Source organism: Triticum aestivum, chromosome 3A (assembly GCF_018294505.1).
Source record: "Triticum aestivum cultivar Chinese Spring chromosome 3A, IWGSC CS RefSeq v2.1, whole genome shotgun sequence".
Classification (NCBI taxonomy): Eukaryota; Viridiplantae; Streptophyta; class Magnoliopsida; order Poales; family Poaceae; genus Triticum; species Triticum aestivum.
In genome coordinates this window covers 567178953-567201435 of record NC_057800.1, presented here as the reverse complement: position 1 = coordinate 567201435, position 22483 = coordinate 567178953, and the positions used below count along the sequence as shown (strand labels likewise).

Here is a 22483-nt window from a genome sequence, read left to right as displayed (position 1 = left end):
GGCGCCGCGACCAAGGTCCGCGTGAACGGCACGACGGCCGAAGCGACACTCTCCACCACAGGCGGCTGCCCCGAGCTCCGGTGGCGCTGCGCTAGGGCCACGGCGGAGAGGAGCCTCTCGCTGGAGGCCGACGTGCTCGGAGCCGAGGCGAGCGGCAAGGAGGTCGTCGTCAGGGCCTTCGTGGCGGAGGATGCCGCGAGACCGCCGTCGCGCGCCAAGGCGAGAGGGAAGAGGCGCAGGAGGGAGTACGTCTTCGAGATGGCCGACGGCGAGGGCGCGGCCGCGGCCTGGGGCGAGACGCTACGGGGCTGCTTGGACTCGATAGGTACGTGCCTTTGGTGCCTCCGTCCGTCGTGCCGGTCACCACGCGACCAGCCCAAACTGTCTCGGATTTTTCGATTCCTCTGATGATGCACAGTGCTTCTCCAATCTAGATGTGACGAGCTGCTCCTCTGTTTCATCAACTAGCAATTTTTTACGGGATTATATCAGCTGTTTCTAGTAGTTTATAATGCGATGCTCCATTAGCGTAAACGATTCATATTTCGTGATGAACATGCGATAACAGGGCGGCCCAAGAGATTGTTCGTCCTCATCAACCCCTACGGAGGCAAAAGACGGGCGAGCAAGATCTACGAGGCAGAAATCAAACCCCTGTTCGAAGCCGCCGGCGTCGAAGTCACAATGCAAGGTAAGGTTCGTTTTCCATGGTTTTTTGAAGCGCGATCTTCTTCTCCGACATTCTTGGCCCTTACAGTTATTTTGATCCGCCTGGTCCGTGGTTTCGTTAATTTGTTTCAGAGACCCGGTACCGGGGGCATGCCCGGGAGGTGGCGTCCTCTCTCGACCTTGCAAGATACGACGGGATCGTCTGCGTCAGCGGCGATGGCGTCCTCGTGGAGGTTGGTAACACGCAAATATTCTGTACCATGTTTAGGTTTGCATGGTTGGCATGGCACGGCATGGCAGGGGTCGAATCCACAGCGTTGACTCCAGTAGTTGTAGTTGGCATTCGATATGCAGCTGCGAGTTGACTTCACATAATGTTAGTGGACGGATCTCACTTGATCATCTTGTCTGGAAGGCTGGCGATAAACAAACACTGAGAGATATTAACAGCATCTGATGCAAGTTTAGCTTGAGCAGTTTATAGTGCCTTCAAATCTACTCATTCGCAGTTCAAAAAAAAAGTAAAAAAATCTACTCATTCGCAGAAAAAAAGAAAAGAAAAAAAATTCTACTAAAAAAGCCATAGAAAATGTCGTACATACTGTAAGGTTCCTACTTCTTTTTTTCTTCCCATGCTGACATTTCTGGCATGTAGCTTGTGAATGGGATTCTGCAAAGATCAGACTGGGAGGAAGCAATAAAGATGCCAATTGGCATAGTTCCAGCTGGTAAAGAACAACTGATCTTTTTTTAGCTGAATAATAATCGATCTTTGGTCAGACACTAGTAGCACCAAAAATTCTGAAAGTGCTCAAACATGTGTGTTGGTTTGTTATTTATGCAGGCACAGGAAACGGCATGGCCAAATCACTTCTCCATGCTGCCAGCGAGACGTGCTCAGTTTCAGACGCCGTATTTGCCATTATCACAGGTCATAGTATGCTTTCAGGCACATAATATAAGTTCCCACGGCAGTTTCAAATAGAGGAATCTGATGGAAGCAACAACTCTCTCGTTGCACAGGTCACAAGCAGGCCTTGGATGTCTGCACCATAGTGCAAGGGGAAAAAACCGTTTTCAGCGTGCTGTCAACTACTTGGGGTACGCAAACGCAACCATGAAATCAACAATGTCTGTTAAATTCCAATGGAGCTTCTGTGGATGCCGGATCTGACCCTTTCAGAAAATTTTCAGGTTTGGTGGCCGATGTTGACATCGAGTCTGAGAAATACAGGTGGATGGGGAGCGCACGGTTCGACTTTTATGTGCGTAATGTTGGTTCTTTTGTGATAACTTGAAATCTTTGGAAACTAATGCCTCACGTCGTAACGAATTCTTCTTGATTGATCCCAGGCTCTGGTTCGCATAATGAACTTGCGCCGATACCGCGGAAGCGTCCACTTTGTGCCTGCCCCGGGCTACGAGGCATACGGAGATCCTGTCAAGCAAGCCGAGACTCCCATCGTGGAGCGAAACGGGGAATCTCGGGTGTGCTCTTATCAAGGCCCTACGGCCGAGTTTCAATGTTCAGACTGGAGATCCATCGATGGCCCATTTGTGGGTGTGTGCGTCTACAACGTGCCATGGGCTGCTGAAAACGCCATGGCAGCTCCTGAAGCCAAGGTAATATTTTTGTCTTTGTTTCACAGTGCTAATCTGATCAAGCTCCATTTGCTTCTGCAAAACCTGCCAGTTGAGTGCTGGTGTAATTTGCGTGAGATGCATGGTGTGGATTTGATGCAGTTCTCAGATGGCTACATGGACGCGGTCATACTGAAAGACTGTCCGAAGGCCGATCTTTTGGCTCTGCTGCTGAAGATGAGCGATGGGAGCTACGTGAAATCGCCACATGTTACATATTTCAAGGTTGGCCATTTTTTCCCTGTCAACCTGATCAACTTGCAGCGATTCAGAACACCGTGCCAACCTTCTTCCATAGAGTGGTTCATCAGTAGGTTCGACTTTGCAGGTGAAATCCTTCCGGTTATCGCCGGGGCAGCTCATGGAGGATCCAAAAAGGGGCGGCATCGTAGACGTGGACGGCGAGGTGGTTGCCAGAGGAGAAGGAACGTACGGCATGAACCAGGATCAAGATTTGATGGCCTATGGCCCTTCTGTTCAGCTGACCGTGCACCAGGGCTTGGCCACTGTATACTGTCCCAAATGATCCTACCTTGCCTTCTCCTCTCACCAGAGATTGTCCCTTTGTGTCAATTGCTTTATTCTTGTTCATATTTAAAAAAGTACTCTATTGTATTCAAAACAAGATTCTTTCAAGAAAAGGTCACACGTCTCTGAGCAACACAATGTGCCTCGTCTTGCTTCAGTTTCAGTTCCAGTCCGAACCAACCCAAACCGTTGGCGCCCCGTTGTGCTTTCGTTGAACTGTATCTAGATAAATCTAAGACAAACTTCTTGGGACCGAGATAATAAATGAAATTATTGAATGCTAGTACATCTCAGTTCACAAGGGGTAACTTTTACAAGCATCACCAATCAAAAGTAACACGCCAAGACAGGATAACAAATTAACAACAATAACTGTAGAACAGATATTCAAGTTTAGACAAGCGTTGCATCACTGGTGGTGGAGCAGTTCAGGTCGGAAGAGCAATGCATGCAGCAATCGATCAAGGCGACAGAGAGAGCTGAAGTGCAAGTGAGATCGAGGCACTCCACTCAACTTGACAAGCAGCAGGTGGAGGCGAGGTCACTGGAGGGGAAAGATGTTGGGCCTGCTGAATGAAATTAATGAACGAATGAAACTTTGAAAATAATGAAGCATTTGAAAGATAAAAAAATGAAACAAATATTACAAAAGTTCATATTCACAAAGGGACTGGGGAAAACTTTACCTTTATCTTCATAGTTGTGAGTCTGAATTGGTTGGCGCTAGCAACTTCTTCAGACTTCACAGTTCTCATCTTCAAAGTGAGCGTATATTCAACTATTCGCTCAGTCTTGACAAAGAGGCCCTCCAGAAGTACATGGGATATCTAAGTGAATCTCAGCTAACAAGGGATAGATAACTGTTACAACCATCCAAGTGCATGTCAGCACACAAGGGATAACTGCTAGTCCAAGCATCACCAATCAGAAGCAACACTTCTAAGACAGGATAACAACACAACGGCAATAACTGTAGAACAAGATTCAAATTTAGATGCATGTCTCAGTCCAGGGGGTGGAGAAACTGGAAGAATGATGCATTCAGTAATCAACGTAGAAGGGATCCTGAGGGGTCGACAGTAGTGGCAATGCCGAGAGGCGAGAGAGTTGCAGGGTGGGTGAGCTTGAGGCACTCCAACTCTTGACACGCAGTGGACATGGTCACCGGAGGGGATAGATCTCGCACCTACTGTTTGAAACAAAAGAATAAATGCAACTTGAAATAAATGAAGCATATGAAAGATAAAAAATGAAATAACTATTACGAAAGGCTGTCTTTTTTTTTTGCAATCGTCAAAAGGACTATCTTTGCAAAGGCCGGTGGATCATTTACCTTTCCATTTATTTGGAAGTTGCATATCCGAACAACAGTTCATCTGAAATCCTTCCAGCGGATATGCGCAATCTTTGGCCAGCTTTCTCCGTCAGGCGCTTGGCAGCTCTCGTTCAAGCGTTCACAACGCCAAACACATATATGTTGGATGGAGGATGGCAGATCTGATAAAGATGATATGTTGGGGCAGTCATAGATATCGAGTGTCCTCAGACTAGAGAAGCACTTCAGATTTCCTGGTAGGGACCTCATTTCACACCGACATAATCTAAGGCACTTGACGGATGTGAATTTTGCAGATTCTTCAAATGAAACGGATGATTCCTTGCATCCTTCGAGAGACAGAAATTGTGGAACTGTAAAACCTTCATCCCAGAGCATGTGGTTGAGCATCACGAGGCTGCTAACATAGAGTGATTGCTGCACCCGAAACTGTGAAATGCAGTTCGCAACGAGCTTCGGGACATCTGTCAAATGTACGTGGTGAAGTTGCAAGAATGGCAAGCCTTCAAGAAAGCACAGATCAGGGAAACCTCCCACTGATAAGGATACAAGGGAAGTCAGATGACCGATAGACAAGGAAGTGGAGCTTCTACAGCCAAACATGCTAAGACTTTTCAGGTGCGGCAAGTCACTACTGAAGAAATTATCTGCAACCATGCACTGGTATATACAGAGCTCCTCAAGAGACGACGGCAATAAACCTGCTCCATGTGTCAAATCTAAAGAAGGGCAGGAAATCAATCTAACTTCTGAAAGAGAGGTAGCAGATCGTAAGCCTCCTAATGACTTGAAACACCAGCAATATCTGATGAACAAAAAGTCCAGCTTTGTCAAATGTTGGAAGACCGCTTGTGACGGAAGTGTAGTTAAAGTCATGATCTACATTAAGAACAAACTTCTCAGTGACGTGAGACCACCAAGGCAAACAGCTAATGCCTCATCTGTAACACTGCATGAAGAAAGACGAAGTGCGCGAAGACCTGATGGTGGAACCAACGGCAAGTTGATGCTTCTACCATAAATGAATCTCATCCTCTGCTCGTGGCAACATATCCATGCCTTAATGATATCATCTTCCAGAACTAACTCACCGTGCTCTCTTTCTACAGCACATGCAATCGTTTGAAGATGTGACATGTCAGCATCCATTAATGTCATCATTTGCTTCAGAGATGAATGTTCTGACAATAATACTTCCTTAATTTCCGATTCAGAATCCACCTCCCATATCGAAGCAAGTTGTGATGCCAAGTGGTCTGTTCTCATGATGTTTTCCATCTGATCATGCTGTTCTAGCTCATCACTGGTAATAAATATAAGCAGTGGGCAACTGCTAATTGATAAGCATGTAAGGGCTGCTGGAAGACACGATAACGTTTTCAGAGTCGAGACATTCTCGAGCTCTAGTTTTGAGCAATGCCTGAAGAGCTCAGTATTGAGTGGCAGGCCTTCTAAGGCACTGCAATCGACAAGCTTAAAAGATTCCAAATTCTCAAAATATGAACCCTCAAGTAACCAACTTGGATACGTGGCAGATTTGTAACCCTTGATCTCGAGGCCTTTCAGTTGAGGCGGTGGCATCAAACCTTCTAGAATCTCCAACTGTAAACTGTCATCTGCATTCTTGCCATTATTGCAACTCCAGACAAGGGCCAAGCTTCTAAGATGACTTTTCTGATATAGCTTCAACTCTAAGGCTTCATTCTTTCCAGTAACATTCTCGAGATTTCTGACTCTTAAACTGCCACCAAGCTCTTTCATGTCTCTGAGCTGCCGCAACTCATACCCCTTCTGCTTTTGCACACAAAAATCTTCAACATGCTGGAGCAAAGTTAGCTTGCCTATATAAGGGATTTGAGGCAGAGCTACTTCATACATCCTATATCCCAGATCACGATACCCTTCAAGATGCCGTAACTTGCTTAATTTACATAGTTTGTGAGGCAAACTCGTAACTTTATGGTTCAACAGGAGTAACTGTAGGTGGTAAAGAGCACATAATGATCCAGGCAATTCGACAATGGAAGTTTTAATGAGGTTTAAATACCGAAGGTGTTTCAGCTTACCCACAGATTTGGGTAGCTTGTTACTATTGTAGAAGCACAAATAGAGTACACGTAACTTCTTCAAGTTTTGAAGTACCTGACTAAAAACATCACTCACATCATCTGTAAGTGGGTCAATGCAGATAACAGTGCGCAAATGATGTAGCTTGCAGATACTGAGCTGATGTTGTTTCATGCTCTCAACACGAACAGACAGACGACGGACGGTGCATGGTATTTCTGTCACCTTATCATCTTCTAATCTGAAACAGTCTTCTTTAGAGAGCGACTCTGCCAAATCATGAAGAAGATCATGCATAATGTAGGATGTGTCCAAAAATCTTTCAGAAAATGGTTGCAAGAAAGACCCAGAAACCATCTCATTGAGGTAATCCTTTCCAACATCTACCATTTTCCTGTTCTGGTTGCACGGATCAACAAGCCCCTCCGCTATCAGCAGGTGAACCAACTCATCAGTGTTATACCTGTGCCCTTTTGGAAACAAACTACAATATACAAAGCACCTCTGCAGACGTGGATCTAACTTCTGATAACTCCACAACAGAGCCATTCTAGGCTCACTTAAGTTGTCAATCTTTAAAGTCAGAGCATCTTTCCAGGCAGAGATATTCATTTTCCCTTTCAACTGGGAACCAACAACTTTTGCAGCCAAAGGAGACTGTCCAAGCCTTTTAGCTATCTCCTCTGCAATCGCTTCTAGCCTTTCAAGCAACGGAGGGTCTCCAATTTGTGCTCCAGTGAAGGCATAGTATTTGAAGAGTGCCAAGAACTGAGTATCTTCCATGCTTTCCAAGCGGAGCACCTTTTCACAGTAAAGAGCGGAAGGAAATGTATCCTGTCGAGAAGTTACCAAAACTTTGCTTCCCTTGTGCTGAGAAACTAGGGGAGCTAGCAGTTGGTCCCATTCCATCTGACTACTCGAATCATCAAACCAAACATCATCCAATACAAGCAAGAATTTCTCAGACTTCTGCAGTATGTCCCTTAATTGGCAGTGGAGAGTATCCAGATTATCAAGATGTGGGCACTCCCTCTTAGCTGCGGATTCGATTATCTCCCGTGTATGACGATGGACATCAAGTTTGCGTGAGATGCACACCCACATCCTGACATCAAAATGTTCTTGCACCCTCTTGTCATTGTAAACATGTTGTGCCAAGGTGGATTTTCCCATACCTCCTGCTCCGACAATGGCCAAACCCGCATATACAGCTGAATTAGCTTCAACAGCAACCGGCTCGGTAAGAAGGTTTATTATATCATCGCGATCCTTGTCACGACCTATTACTTTCAGAGGTGGTAATGATGTGGCCTGAGGAATAATGGGCCTCTCTGCACTGTTACCACCTGGTAAACAAAGAAGCTCAGAGAACCCCTTCCCTTTCGCTAGAATGGCCTTCAATTCATTCAGCTGGAAAAGTAGCTTCTTGTTCTTTGGGCGAACATTGGATAATCTGTTAGATGCAGCACGCAGAGGCTTCAAAATAGTGCTGATGGATGAGGCACACGGTGGTGGGCAATCTCCCCCATTCTTTGCTTTGCGCTCAAGGAGGTCATACTCATGCATGTCCAGCAGATCCTCAGCCTTGTAGAAGGCTTCTTTGAGCTCTTGGACCCATTTGTCCAACTTGACCATGTGGTTGCCTTTGTTAGCTGCTTCAACCATCAGCTCGAACTGCGGCATAATTGTGGTCTCCAGTTCATGGAGCTCACTTGCCATGTCCACTCCAAGGAACATTGAAGCATCAGCGAGGAGCCTCTTCAGGATTGGCGATGCTGCTAACTTTAAGCCAGCCAGCGCCACCCCAGTCATGGAATCACAGGGAACTGTTCGTTGGGGATTGGGAAATGGCTTTTGCACTGCGAACACAAAGATCTTGGCTGCTGTGTAAATAGACAAAATGGCAGGGAATTAGAAAGACTTTATGAGGCAAACAATGGGATACATCAATTAGATGAAAATACCCGTTGGAGCAGAGAACAACAAAACAAATTAGTCTACTGCAGTATGTTAGAAAAGAAAAGAAAAATTTAAGCAGAGCCCTGCAAGCAAATTTGTTTCTTTTGTGTGGACGGAACTATTTGTACAGGGGAAACTAAATAGCATAGAAGGTTGGAATGCTTACAGAGGTGAAGGAGTGAAGGACAGAATCGTTGCTGGAGCCACCACGGCGGCGACGGTAATACAAGGTTGCCGACGAGGAAGACTGGAGAAGTGTTGTAATACAAGAGAGATCAGAACCAGATCTCACCAAACAGCAAGACAAGAGAGCAAAATATCTGATCCAGAGGTGCACTGGGAGCTGGTAGTCTCTTTCTGTTTCTCCACCACGACCACGATGAAGGCCTTATCTCTGAAAGCATTGGTGTAATTTATGTGTGGTTGCAATCCAGTTCTCAGGTGGCTACATGGATGCAGTCCTACTGAAAGACTCTCCGAAGGCTGATCTTTTGGCTTTGGCGCATGTTACACATCTCAAGGTTATAGCCATCTTTTCCCTGTCAACCTGATTATCAACTTACAGTGTTGAATTTGTTTTCCACTGCTTCTGCCTTCTGCAGGTGAAATCCTTTCGGTATTCTTGTGGAGGATCCGAGACAGGGTGGCATCGCAGACGTGGACGGCGAGGTGGTTGCCAGAATGGAAGGAACGTACGGCAGGAACCAGGGGCATCAAGATTTGATGGCCTATGGCCCTTCTGTTCAGCTGACCGTGCACCAGGGCTTGGCCACTGTATATTGTCCAAAATGAAACCCCCTTCGTCTTCCTCGACTCTCCGAAGATTCTCCATTTGTGTCAATGGCTTTATTCCTGTTCATATTTTCAAGTATATTCCACCGTATCCAAACAAGATTCTCAACGAAAAGGCCGTGTATCTCCACGTAACACTTGCAATGAAGAGACCCAGCTCGTCTTGGTTCAGTTTCAGCTCCAATCGAACCAACCCAAACTGTTGGCGCCCTCTTGCGCTTTCGCTGAATCACACGGTGACCACCATTCTGGTAAAACTTTTCACAAGACACCGTATTCGCTAGCAATATCCTCAGACTTCAGGTTTGTCATCTTCAAAGTGAGTTTAACTATTCACTCGGTCTTGACAAAGATGCCACCAGTTACCTTTACTCCTTTACCCAAAACAATCTGCAGAAGTTCAACTATAATATGGAATTATGGAATTTAACGCTCCAGCAGTACACAAGATATCCAAGTACAAGAGATATTTCAGCGCACAAGAGATAACTGTCACAGGCATCACCAATCAAAAGTAGCACGCCAAGACATGATAGGTTGATAACTAAATAGCGACAATCATTACAGATAAAAGATTCATATGTACACACGCGGCCCAACACTGTTAGTGGAGCCGTCCAGAGTGGAAAAGCGACGCATGCAACGGTCGACGAAGAAGGAAACCGAGGGGGCGGCAGTTCGGCACCAGCGAGACAATGTAGAGAGAGCTGAAGTGCAAGTGAGCTTGAGGCCCTCCAACTCTTGACAGGCAGTGGGTGGAGACGAGATCGCCGGAGGGGAAAGATGGTGGGCCTGCTGCATGAAATAAATGAACGAATGGAACTTTGAAACAAATGAAGTATCTGAAAGGCCAGAAATGAAACAAATAGTGTAAAAGTTTATATTTGCAAAGGCACTGGACGAACCTTTACCTTTCGATTTCTTTGGAGTTGTCATTCTGTAATTATGTGAATTTCTTCCAGCGGATATGCTGAATCTTTGGCCAGCTTTCTCCATCAGGTACTCGGCAGCTCTTCTGCAAGAGTTCAGACTCCCACACGACTAAGTGCTGGAGGGAGGATGGCAGATCTGGTAAAGATGATATATTGGGACACCTAAAGATTTCGAGTTCCATCAGGTTGGAGAAGCACGTCAGATTTATTGGCAGGGAACTCATTTCACAATCAAATAACCTCAAGCATTTGACAGATTTGAAATTTGCAGATTCTTCAAATAGAACAGAGGATTCCTTGAGTCCTTCAAGAGACAGAAATGGCGGAACTGTAAAGCCTTCAGCCGAGAGCATGTGGTTGAGCATCACAGGGCTGCTAACATATATAGATCTCTGGACCCGGAACTGTGAAATGCAGCTTGCGTCAAGCTTCGGGACATCTGTGAAATGTACAGAGTGAAGTTGCAGGGAAGACAGTCCTTCAAGAGAGCACAGATCAGGTAAAACTCCCAGTGATAGTGATTCAAGGGAGGTCAGACGACCAACTGACAAAGATGCAGAGCTTCTGCAGACAAACATGGTAAGATCCCCCAGGAGTGGCAGGACACTACTGAAAAAATTAGCTGCAACCATGCAACGCCGTATCCGGAGCGTCTCAAGAGATAATGGCAAAAAATCTGCTCCACATGCCAAGTCTAAAGAAGGGCAGTCAAACAATTGAAAATCTGAAAGAGAGGTAGCAGCTCGTAACCCCCCTAATGATCTGAGACACCAGCAGGATGAAATGTGAAGGCGTTCGAGCTTTGTCAAATGTTGGAGAACCACTTGTCATGGAAGTGTACTTAAAGTCATGATCTCCATTAAGACCAAACATCTCAGTGACGTGAGACCGTCAAGGCAAACAGCTAATGCCCTATTTGTAATACTGCATGAAGAAAGATGAAGGTGACAAAGACCTGATGGTGGAACCAATGGCAAGCCGATGCTTCTTCCATAAATGAATCTCATCCTCTGTTCATGGCAACATATCCATGCCTTAATGATATCATCTGTCAGTATTACCTCGTCATTATCTCTTTCTACAGCACTTGCAATGGTTTGAAGATGTGACATATCAGAATCCATTAATGTCATCATTTGCTTCAGAGATGAATGTTGTGACGTTAATATTCTCTTAATTTCCCATTCGGAATCCACCTCCCATATCGAAGCAAGTTGTGATGCCAAGTAGTCTGCTCTCATGATGTTCTCCCTCTGATCATGCAGATCTAGCTCATCACTGGCAATAAACGTAAGCAGTGGGCAACTGCCAATTGACAAGCATGTGAGGGCTGCTGGAAGATAAGATAATGTTTTCAGACTCCAGACATTCTCGAGTTCCAGTTCAGAGCAATGCCTGAAGAGCTTGGTGTTGAGTGGCAGGCCTTCTAATGCACTGCAATCAACAAGCTTAAAAGATTCCAAATTCTCAAAATTCGAACCATCAAGTAACCAACTTGGATACGTCTCAGATTTGTAACCCTTGATTTCAAGGCCTTTCAGTTGAGGCGGTGGCATCAAACCTTCTAGAATCTCCAACTGTAAACTACCATCTGCATTCATGCGATTATTGCAACTCCAGACAAGGGCCAAGCTTCCCAGATTAATTTTCTGATACAGCTTTGACTCTAAGGCTTCATCCTTTCCAGTGACATTCTCCAGGTTTCTGACTCTTAAACTGCCACCAAGCTCTTTCATGTCTCTAAGCTGTTGCAACTCACATCCCTTCTGCTTTTGCACACAAAATTCTTTAACATGCTGGAGCGAAGTTAGCCTGCCTATATAAGGGATTTGAGGCAGAGCTACTTCACACATCCTGTATCCCAGATCATGATACCCTTCGAGATGCCATAACTTGCTTAATTTGCAGAGTTTGTGAGGCAAACTCTTGACTTTATGGTTTAACAGAAGTAACTGTAGGTGGTAAAGAACACATAATGATCCAGGCAATTCGGCAATGGAAGTTCTAATGAGGTTTAAATACCGAAGGTGCTTCAGCTCACCAACAGATTCAGGTAGCTTGTCACTATTGTAGAAGCACAAATAGAGTACACGTAACTTCTTCAAGTTTTGCAGTACCTGACGGAAAAGATCACTCACATCATCAGTAAGTGGGTCGATACAGATAACAGTGCGCAAATGATGTAGCCTGCAGATACTGCGCTGATGTTGTTTCATACTCTCAACACGAACAGACAGATGACGAACAGTGCATGGTATTTCTGTCACCCTATCATCTTCTAATCTGAAGCAATCATCTTTAGAGAGCGATTCTGCCAAATCATGAAGAAGATCATGCATAATGTAGCATGTGTCCATAGAACTTTCAGAAAATGGTTGCAAGAAAGACCCAGAAACCATCTCATTGAGGTAATCCTTTCCAACATCTACCATTCTCCTTTTCTGGTTGCATGGATCAACAAGCCCCTCTGCTATCAGCAGGTGAACCAACTCATCAATGTTATACTTGTGTCCTTTCGGAAACAAGCTGCAATATACAAAGCACCTCTGAAGACGTCGATCTAACTTCTGATAACTCCACAGCAGAGCTGTTCTGGGCTCACTTAAGTTGTCAATCTTTAAAGTCAGAGCATCTTTCCAGGCAGGGACATTCATTTTCCCTTTCAACTGGGAACCAACAACTTTTGCAGCCAAAGGAGACTGTCCAAGCCTCTTAACTATCTCCTCTGCAATCTCTTCTAGCCTTTCAAGCAAGGGAGGATCTCTGATTTGTGCTCCAGTGAAGGCATAGTATTTGAAGAGTGCCAAGAACTGAGCGTCTTTCATGCTTTCCAAACGGAGCACCTTTTCACAGTAAAGAGCGGAAGGAAATGTATCCCATCGAGAAGTTACCAAAACTTTGCTTCCCTTGTGCTGAGAAACTAGAGGAGCTAACAGTTGGTCCCATTCCATCTGACTACTCAAATCATCAAACCAGACATCATCCAATACAAGCAAGAATTTCTCTGATTTTTGCAGTATGACCCTTAATTGGCACTGGAGAGTATCCAGATTATCAAGACGTGGGCACTCCTTCTTAGCTGCAGATTCGATAATCTCCCGTGTTACCGTGTATGACGATGGACATCAAGTTTGCGTGAGATGCACACCCACATCCTGATATCAAAATGTTCTTGTACCGTCTTGTCATTGTAAACATGTTGTGCCAAGGTGGATTTTCCCATACCTCCTGCTCCGATGATGGCCAAACCCGCATATACAGCTGAATTGGTCTCAACAGCAGCCGGCTCGGTAAGAAGGTTTATTATATCATCACGATCCTTGTCACGACCTATTACTTTCAAAGGTGGTAATGATGTGGCCTGAGGAACAATGATGGGGCTCTCTGTACTGTTACCGACTGGTATGCAAAGAAGTTCACGCAACTCCCTGCCTTTCACCAGAATGGCCTTCAGTTCATTCAGCTGGTGAAGTAGCTTCTTGTTCTTTGGGAGGAGATTAGATAACCTGTTAGAAGCAGCACGCAGAGGCTTCAAAATAGTGCTGATTGATGAGGCACGGGGTGGCGAGGAATCTCTCCCACTCTTTGCTTTGCGCTCGAGGATGTCGTACTCATGCTTGTCCAGCAGGTCTTCGGCTTTGTAGAAGGCTTCTTTGAGCTCCTGGACCCATTTGTCCAAATTGACCCTGCGATTGCCCTTGTTAGCTGCTTCAATCATCAGCTCGAACTGCGGCATGATGGTGGTCTCCAGTTCATGGAGCTCGCTCGCCATGTCAACCCCAAGGTATGTTGAAGCATCCACGAGGAGCTTCTTCAGGATCGGTGATGCTGCCAATTGCAAACCAACCAGCGCCACCCCCGTCATGGATTTGCAAAATTTTGGGGGGTATTTTTCTGCTTCTTGACTTCTGAGAATGCAAGGAATTGGGTAGTGTAAAGACAAAAGACACAAAATGGGGGAAAGCTAGGAGGATATAAACAGACAAGCAGGTAAAATAACTCCAATGACGGATTTTTTTATCTCTCTTCCCTTTTTATGGGGGTTGTGGTTGTGGCTACTGGATAGTTGATAGTTGGATGCAGGAGGAGATGAAGAAGCATTTATTCAGGGGAAATGAGCAGAAAATTAACAGGTAGATCACGGTAAACAGGAGCAAGAACTTTTTCCCCTCTTGCTTTTGACTTGTTGTCTTTTTGGGTATGGAATGACCCAAAGAAATGAATAAAGGGTAAGAGAAGTGCTTCTGGAGGGGCAAACTGTCGGTGAAGGCAGCAATGTATGAAAACCTGTAGAAGTGGGAAACAATAGATCAATTAGTGTTGCAAAGGGAAAATAAACACAGCACAAAGGGCAGGTTTTTCTTTCTCCTTTTTTGCCACAGAAGTATTTCTAGAGGTAAAAAAAAAAGATAAAGAGGGGGGAACCTAACAAGTTAAAACGGCAAAGGGATTTCTGGAGGTGTAACCACGCGGTGAAGGCAGCAACGGATGAAAAACCTGTAGAAGTGGGAAATGACAGATAAATTAGCAAACTGCAAAGGGAAAATAAACACAACACAAAGGCCAGGTTTTCTTCAGAATTACTGGAGCGGCATGGCAAAGATGGCGGATGCAAGGTTGCTGGAGAGGCCGGTTGGAGCTAGTGTTGTATTACAAGAGAAATGAGATGCAGAACTCTCCAAGCAGCAGGTCAACAAGACTATTGATATGATCCCATGTACACAGCTCTGATCCAGCTACTTATCTTTTCTTAAATTGAATTGAGCTGGATCCGCTAAAAAACTAAACAGTAACCACTTTGGATAGCTCTCTAATCAATAAAAAATGTGCAAGTGGCCTAGGCTACAACCGATAAAATAAAAACAAGTGACAGTTCATTCATGTTATGAAACTATGAAAATACTCGTTCAAAGAGCACCCCTTGACATAATTTTGTAGTTTCAAATAATCAGATGGTGATAATGGACCTGGTGTTAGCACATCAAAACCAACAAAGTCAATGAACTGGTAGCTTACGTTACCTGCTTCTACCATTTTATTCTTCCTCACTATCACTGGCTTCACACTTTCCAAGTACTATGTTTCAGTTCAGAAAGCTATGAGCAAGAATAAAATATGACTCTATTGGTCTTCGGCTACAGGAAATCCAAACTAGATGATGTGATTCACCATCGGACTGGGTTCCGTGAAAACTCAAACCAGAGGAAGGTGAGATGAGCCTGGGAAAAATGTCCTGCCAAGCATGTCAGAATAATAATTAGCTTTTTTTTGTTCCCCACACATATAACTCAGTAGATGATCTGAGGTTCACATCTGAAAATTGCACTCAAATTGATTTTCAACCGGAACAAATTTGGCATGTTAAAATGTCTGAAAATTTATTCAGCTTCCAAAGTTCAGAAAAATTACGGAAGAACACCAAAAGATCAGAAAAATAACATTTACATTCATAAAACATAACCCTGTTTAGAGGTTTTGGATGTCTATTTGGTGAAGGAAGAAAGCACACAAGTGAGCCAGTTTAAGGAATACGCATGTTAAGAGAAATAACCTGCATTACAGGCACATGTTCTACTCCCTCCGATCCATATTAGTTGTCGCTCAAACGGATGTATCTAGCACTGAAATACATCTAAGATACATTCATTTCAGCAACAACTAATATGGATCGGAGGGAGAGTTAGTTATCATTTCTGAAGGAAGAATTGGTAGATTAGCAGGCATATGCAAGCATTCTACATTGAATGGACATCACAAACCAACACTGTACAATTGTACCGCATATAGCCAATATGCAACAGAATCCATCGAGCCACAAAAAATAGCATTTTTATCGTTGACAAACAACAGAGTATAATCCAAATTACACATATGGATGGCACTGCAGTACTGATCCAACGACCACACAGTACAAAGAAAGGAACAATTCAGAAGCAAACCTTACAAAACCATTATTGACATCGAGAAGTACAGAGTTGAATACAATATCCATACAAAACTATCAAATCAATGATGCCATTTCGTTAAAAAAGTGTAGACACATCATGACTTGTACTTTCATAACTGAACATCCATGTATCTTTGGACCAGTCCAGGATAAGCAAGTGCACAAAGCTAAAACACCAATGCAATCAGTTCCAACTGCCCTAGATTCAAACAAGATTGTTCTTGCAAACTGAAAGATCATAATATCACCAGGACAGTGAAATATAAATTGACACTTTTGCTCCATATTATTGACGGAGAAGAAACATATCCAATAGAAAGGACAAAGGCAAGCATTCTACCATTGATGGACATCACGGAGAAACATCGCACCACATATAATAATTATGCAACAGAATCCATCTGGGGATTTTTTGTAAAATTCGCTCTGTTATCAACAAAGAATAAAACACAATCCAAATTACACATATATCGCACCCACAGTAGTGGTCAAAAGACAACATTGTAACAAAGTACAAACATAAGAACAGCTCAGAGCAAAACCAATCCTTTGAACAGCAGTGGAAGCGAGGCCATAAACACACTGTACGCTGAATACAATCAAGGGTCCCTATAAACAGTATGAAACAATCGATCTGTAGGGAGCAACTTTCCATAAGATTGGCATTGTTGTACACAAACGATATAGATTGAGCCAAATTACACATATGTATACCATTGCAAGACAAGAGCATGACAAAACAGAAAGAAGAATCAACTCAGAACCAAGCCGATCCTTGTTCACAGGCCAGCAGTGGGAAGCGAGGCCATAAACGCACTATACGCTGATTCCAGATCAAAATTGAGCTGTCTGGCCTGCTGATCTGTAAGCTCGTCCCCGGCCCCCATCTTATGCAGCTTCGCGAGCCACTCGTTCACCTTGACCTTCCCCTCGAAGTCGGGCGGCAGGACGGTACCGAGCTTCCCCATGGAGGTGGAGAGGTCGTGGAGCAGGGGGCGGACCTGGTCGTTGGCGAGCATATTGAGCTTGACGGCGTCCATGGCGGTGATGAAGCTCTGGACGCACTGGGCGATGGCGGATGCGGAGGCCGCGGTGGCGGCCGGCGCGGAGGAGGAGGCGGTGGCGGCGCGGAGCTCGATGGTGGCGGGGACGCCGGACTGGACGAGGCGGTTGAGGGCGGCGGGGCAGTCGAGGCGGTAGGCCTGCACGAAGCGCGGGATGGTGACGACCCCGGCGAGGGAGGAGGAGAGGGAGTTAAACTGGGAGATGAGCTTGAGGCAGTCGGCCTCGTAGTCGGCGGCGGAGACGAGGTCGCGGACGTAGGCGCGCTCCAGCTTCTCCGTGGCCTTGATGATCGCGTACAGGTCCGCCAGGCTCTCCAGGAGCTCCCGCTCGCGCTTGTCGTTCCACAGCTTCACCTCCATCGGCGCCGGCGAGCGGCGTCCGCCTCCGGCCTCCCGCCCTTCCGGCCTCTCCCCGGCGAGCGATTTGGGGGCTAGGGTTTGGTGGCGTCGCGCGAGATTGGGGGCGAGGGGGGACAGAGAGGGGAGGAAGCGGGGTGTGGGGAAGCTTGGGAGGACGAAGAACTACGAGGGGTTTCGTGTAAAGTGTGTAGTCTTTGATGCTTCTCCGCACGCACGCTGTAGTCTGCAAGACCGCAACGCTCTGTCGTGTGCACCGCGTTTATTATGCTGCCTTTCTTCTGAAGCTTCCTTTCGCTGCTAGTCGGCCAACCAAAAGCAAAGATGAATGGAATTGCACGTCAGCTTCTGCTGCCATGTGGTTTACTGCTCCCTTCCTTTACAATCTTCAACGGTTGCTAGTAAATCATCTCCTGTGAGGCAAAGATGAAAGGAAGATGTTTTTGATATTTTAATGTAGACTGCATGGAGACACAAATGAGTGAATAACACACTAAGAGGAGGTTACTAGTAAATCATCTCTTCAATAGGGTATTATTAGGGTTGTCTCAATGGTTTTTTTAGAAATATGTACGGGATGCTTTCGCAACTCCCCAGTAAATTCTTGACATTGTCACTGGGCCAATAAATTTATTTTTGTCATTCACTCCCTCTCTCCCGCTCTCTTACCCGTCAGGGTCAGGCGGCACGACGAGGTAGCTCAAGCAGCACGGCGGAGTGCGAGGTTGGTGACACATCGAGGTGGCTCGAGTGACACGCCGGAGCTCGCGGCTGGGTTTGGCGAGGAATGGCCAAGAAGGAGTAGGGTTGTGCTGGTGAATAGGGAGTGGGCAGATGACTCGATGGTCGCTGGTATCAGGGCAGCACGCTCACTGGAGCAGAGGGCGGCGGCGGGCGTGGGGATCTGATAACCCACAAGTATAGGAGATCACAACAGTTTTCGATAAGTAAGAGTGTCGAACCCAACGAAGAGCTAAAAGTAGAACAAATATTTCCTCAAGTTCTATCGACGACCGATACAACTCTACGCACACTTAACGTTCGCTTTACCTAGAACAAGTATGAAACTAGAAGTACTTTGTAGGTGTTTTTGGATAGGTTTCCAAGATAATAAAGATCACGTAAATAAAAGCTAGGAGCTGTTTAGATAAAGAAGCAATAAAGTTAGTATAGCGAGTGTGAAAAAGTGGTGGTAGGAGTTGCGAAATTGTCCCTAGGCAATTGACTACTTTATACTAGACCGATAGCAAGTTTTATGTGGGAGAGGCCACTGCTAGCATGTCATCCCTGACTTGGAATTCTATGCACTTATGATTGGAACTATTAGCAAGCATCCGCAACTACTAACGTTTATCAAGGTAAAACCCAACCATAGCATTATGATAAATTGGTCTCCCTTCAATCCCGTATGCATCAATTTCTATGCTAGGTTGAAGCTTCTGTCACTCTTGCCCTCCAATACATAGTCCTATCAACATACAACTAACCCTATGGTGTGATCCACGCGCACGCTCATATGATGGGCATCAAAGGACAGCAACATAACCACAAGCAAATTAAATCAATCATAGTAATTCACCAATCACCGATAGAACAACGAAAATCTACTCAGACATCATAGGATGGCAACACATCATTGGATAATAATATGAATCATAAAGCACCATGTTCAAGTAGAGGGTACAAACGGGTTGCGGGAGAGTGGACCGCTGTAGATAGAGGGGGGAAGGTGATGGAGATGTTGGTGAAGATGGCGGAGACGTTGGTGTAGATTGCGGTGATGATGATGGCCCCCGGCGGCGTTACGGCGCCACCGGAAGCGAGGGGGGAGAGCCCCCCTTCTTCTTCTTCTTCCTTGACCTTCTCCCTAGGTGGGAGAAGGGTTTTCCCTCTGGTCCATGGTCTCCATGGTGTGGGAGGGGCGAGAGCCCCTTCGAGATTGGATTTGTCTCTCTGTCTCTCTCTGTTTCTGCGTTCTCAGATTCTGCCCTTTCACCGTTTCTTATATTCCTGGAGATCCGTAACTCCGATTGGACTAAAATTTTTACATGATCTCTATCCGGATATTAGCTTTCTTGCGGCGAAAGAAGGGCACTAACCGCCTTACGGGGTGGCCACGAGGGCCCAGGGCGCCCCCCTGCCTCGTGGCCCCATCGGGCATCGTCTCGCGTTGATTTTTCTTCCCAAAAATCACATATATTCCAAAAAAAATCTTCGTCAGTTTTTATCCCATTTGGACTCTGTTTGATATGGATTTACTACGAAACAAAAAACATGCAACAAACAGGAACTGACACTGGGCACTGGATCAATATGTTAGTCCCCAAAAATAGTATAAAAAGTTGTCAAAAATATATGAAAGTTGTATAATATTGGCATGGAACAATAAAAAATTATAGATATGATGGAGACGTATCAGCATCCCCAAGCTTAATTCCTGCTCGTCCTCGAGTAGGTAAATGATAAAAAAGATAATTTTTGATGTGGAATGCTACCTAGCATAATCTTGATCACATATCTAATCATGGCATGGATATTAAGACACGAGTGATTCAAAGCAATAGTCTATCATTTGACATTAAGACAATAATACTTCAAGCATACTAATAAAGCAATCATGTCTTTTCAAAATAACATGGCCAAAGAAAGTTATCCCTACAAAATCATATAGTCTGGCTATGCTCCATCTTCACCACACAAAATATTCAAATCATGCACAACCCCGATGACAAGCCAAGCAATTGTTTCATACTTTTGACATTTCTCAAACCTGTTCAACTTTCACGCGTGAGCCATGGATATAGCACTATAGGTGGAATAGAATATGATGATGGAGGTTGTGTGGAGAAGACAAAAAAAGGAGAAAGTCTCACATCGACGTGGCTAATCAACGGGCTATGGAGATGCCCATCAATTGATGTCAATTCGAGGAGTAGGGATTGCCATGCAACGGATGCACTAGAGCTATAAGTGTATGAAAGCTCAAACTGAAACTAAGTGGATGTGCATCCAACTTGCTTGCTCACGAAGACCTCGGGCATTTGAGGAAGCCCATCATCGGAATATACAAGCCAAGTTCTATAATGAAAATTCCCACTAGTATATGAAAGTTATAACTCAAGAGACTCTCTATATGAAGAACATGGTGCTACTCTGAAGCACAAGTGTGGTAAAAAGGATAGTAACATTGTCCCTTCTCTCTTTTTCTCTCATATTTTTTTGGGCCTCCCTTTTTTGGCCTTTCTCTTTTTTTTCGTCCGGAGTCTCATCCCGACTTGTGGGGGTATCATAGTCTCCATCATCCTTTCCTCACTGGGGCAGTGCTCTAATAATGATGATCATCACACTTTTATTTACTTACAACTCAATATCTAGAACAAAGATAGACTCTATATGAATGCCTCCGGCGGTGTACCGGGATGTGCAATGATCTAGCGTAGCAATGACATCAAAAAGCGGACAAGCCATGAAAACATCATGCTAGCTATCTTACGATCATGCAAAGCAATATGACAATGAATGCTCAAGTCATGTATATGATGATGATGGAAGTTGCATGGCAATATATCTCGGAATGGCTATGGAAATGCCATGATAGGTAGGTATGGTGGCTGTTTTGAGGAAGATATAAGGAGGCTTATGTGTGATAGAGCGTATCATATCACGAGGTTTGGATGCACCGGCGAAGTTTGCACCAACTCTCGAGGCGAGAAAGGGCAATGCACGGTACCGAAGAGGCTAGCAATGATGGAAGGGTGAGAGTGCATATAATCCATGGACTCAACATTAGTCATAAAGAACTTACATACTTATTGCAAAAATCTATTAGTCATCAAAACAAAGTACTACGCGCATGCTCCTAGGGGGGTAGATTGGTAGGAAAAGACCATCGCTCGTCCCCGACCGCCACTCATAAGGAAGACAATTAATAAATAAATCATGCTCCGACTTCATCACATAATGGTTCACCATACGCGCATGCTACGAGAATCACAAACTTCAACACAAGTATTTCTACAATCCACAACTACCCACTAGCATGACTCTAATATCACCATCTTTATATTGCAAAACTATTGCAAGGAATCAAACATATCATATTCAATGATCTACAAGTTTTATGTAGGATTTTATGACTAACCATGTGAATGACCAATTCATGTCATCTCTCTAAATAGATATAAGTGAAGCAAGAGAGTTTAATTCTGTCTACAAAAGATATGCCCACGCTCTAACAAATATAAGTGAAGCAAAAGAGCATTCTATAAATGGCGGTTTTCTATGCGAAGAGAAACAGGCAATCCAAACTTCAAATGATATAAGTGAATCACATGAAGAATTCTATAAAGCCATACTCAAAAGATATAAGTGAAGTGCAATGAGCATTCTATAAATCAACCAAGGATTATCTCTGTAACACCCACAATGCGGCTATATCTCCCACGTGTTGGGGCACGACTTAGAGGCATAGCCGCATGGTAGGTTTGTCGCAAGAGGGGTAATCTTCACACATCCCATGTACTTAATAAGAAAGGGATAAAGAGTTGGCTTACAATCGCCACTTCACACAATACATAAATAAATCATACATCATCCAAAGTACAAACAAAGGTCCGACTACGGAACCAAAGTAAAGGAAGACAACCCCAAATGGTAGATCCCCGATCGTCCCAACTGGGCTCCACTACTGATCAACCGGAAAAGACACATAACAACGACCAAGATCTTCATCGAGCTCCCACCTGAGCTCGGTTGCATCACCTGCACTAGTATCATCATCACCTGCAACTGTTTGGAAGTATCTGTGAGTCACGAGGACTCAGCAATCTCACACCCGCGAGATCAAGACTATTTAAGCTTATGGGTAGGATAAGGTAAAGAGGTGGAGCTGCAGCAAGCACTAAGCATATATGGTGGCTAACATACGCAAATAAGAGCGAGAAGAGAAGCAACGCAATGGTCGTGAAGCTAGAAGTGATCAAGAAGTGATCATGAAGCTACTACGCTCAAGCATAACACAAGGCCGTGTTCACTTCCCGGACTCCGCCGAAAAGATACCATCACGGCTACACACGCGGTTGATTCATTTTAATTAAGTTAAGTGTCAAGTTCTCTACAACCGGATATTAACAAATTCCCATGTGCCCATAACCATGGGCACGGCTTTCGAAAGTTCAAAACCCTGCAGGGG

At 44.8% G+C, this 22483-nt stretch overlaps 3 protein-coding genes and 1 pseudogene across 3 annotated transcripts in view; 1 reads left to right on the top strand and 3 right to left on the bottom strand.

Annotated features, from left to right (window-relative positions):
* Positions 1 to 2971, top strand: part of LOC123062251 (sphingosine kinase 2) — a gene marked incomplete in the record, with an annotated part of 20371 nt that extends 17400 nt beyond the window's left edge. The window contains 9 exon segments of the mRNA XM_044485695.1: positions 569 to 691; positions 802 to 902; positions 1325 to 1397; positions 1514 to 1600; positions 1693 to 1770; positions 1864 to 1934; positions 2023 to 2292; positions 2413 to 2535; positions 2639 to 2971. Of these exon segments, the coding sequence (XP_044341630.1) occupies positions 569 to 691; positions 802 to 902; positions 1325 to 1397; positions 1514 to 1600; positions 1693 to 1770; positions 1864 to 1934; positions 2023 to 2292; positions 2413 to 2535; positions 2639 to 2836 (1124 nt within the window).
* Positions 2972 to 3102: 131 nt separating this feature from the next.
* LOC123062250 (putative disease resistance protein At3g14460) lies at positions 3103 to 8654 on the bottom strand. The gene is made up of 4 exons (XM_044485694.1): positions 8367 to 8654; positions 4172 to 8124; positions 3525 to 4027; positions 3103 to 3404 (listed from the first exon to the last, which is right to left on the bottom strand). Exon 2 carries the CDS (start codon positions 8051 to 8053, stop codon positions 5054 to 5056), a length of 3000 nt encoding a protein of 999 aa, XP_044341629.1. The 5' UTR covers positions 8054 to 8124; positions 8367 to 8654; the 3' UTR covers positions 3103 to 3404; positions 3525 to 4027; positions 4172 to 5053.
* An 875-nt stretch (positions 8655 to 9529) lies between these two features.
* Positions 9530 to 15945, bottom strand: LOC123062249 (putative disease resistance RPP13-like protein 1; annotated as a pseudogene).
* Positions 15946 to 16309: 364 nt separating this feature from the next.
* LOC123062252 (vacuolar protein sorting-associated protein 28 homolog 1) lies at positions 16310 to 17488 on the bottom strand. Its single transcript, XM_044485697.1, has one exon. The coding sequence runs from the start codon at positions 17293 to 17295 to the stop codon at positions 16651 to 16653; it is 645 nt and encodes a 214-aa protein (XP_044341632.1). The 5' UTR covers positions 17296 to 17488; the 3' UTR covers positions 16310 to 16650.
* Positions 17489 to 22483: the final 4995 nt, after the last annotated feature.

Coding starts and splice junctions, on each gene's coding strand:
- LOC123062252 (XM_044485697.1), bottom strand. CDS start 17,295: ATGGAGGTGAAGCTGTGGAACGACAAGCGCGAGCGGGAGCTCCTGGAG.
- LOC123062250 (XM_044485694.1), bottom strand. CDS start 8,053: ATGACTGGGGTGGCGCTGGCTGGCTTAAAGTTAGCAGCATCGCCAATC.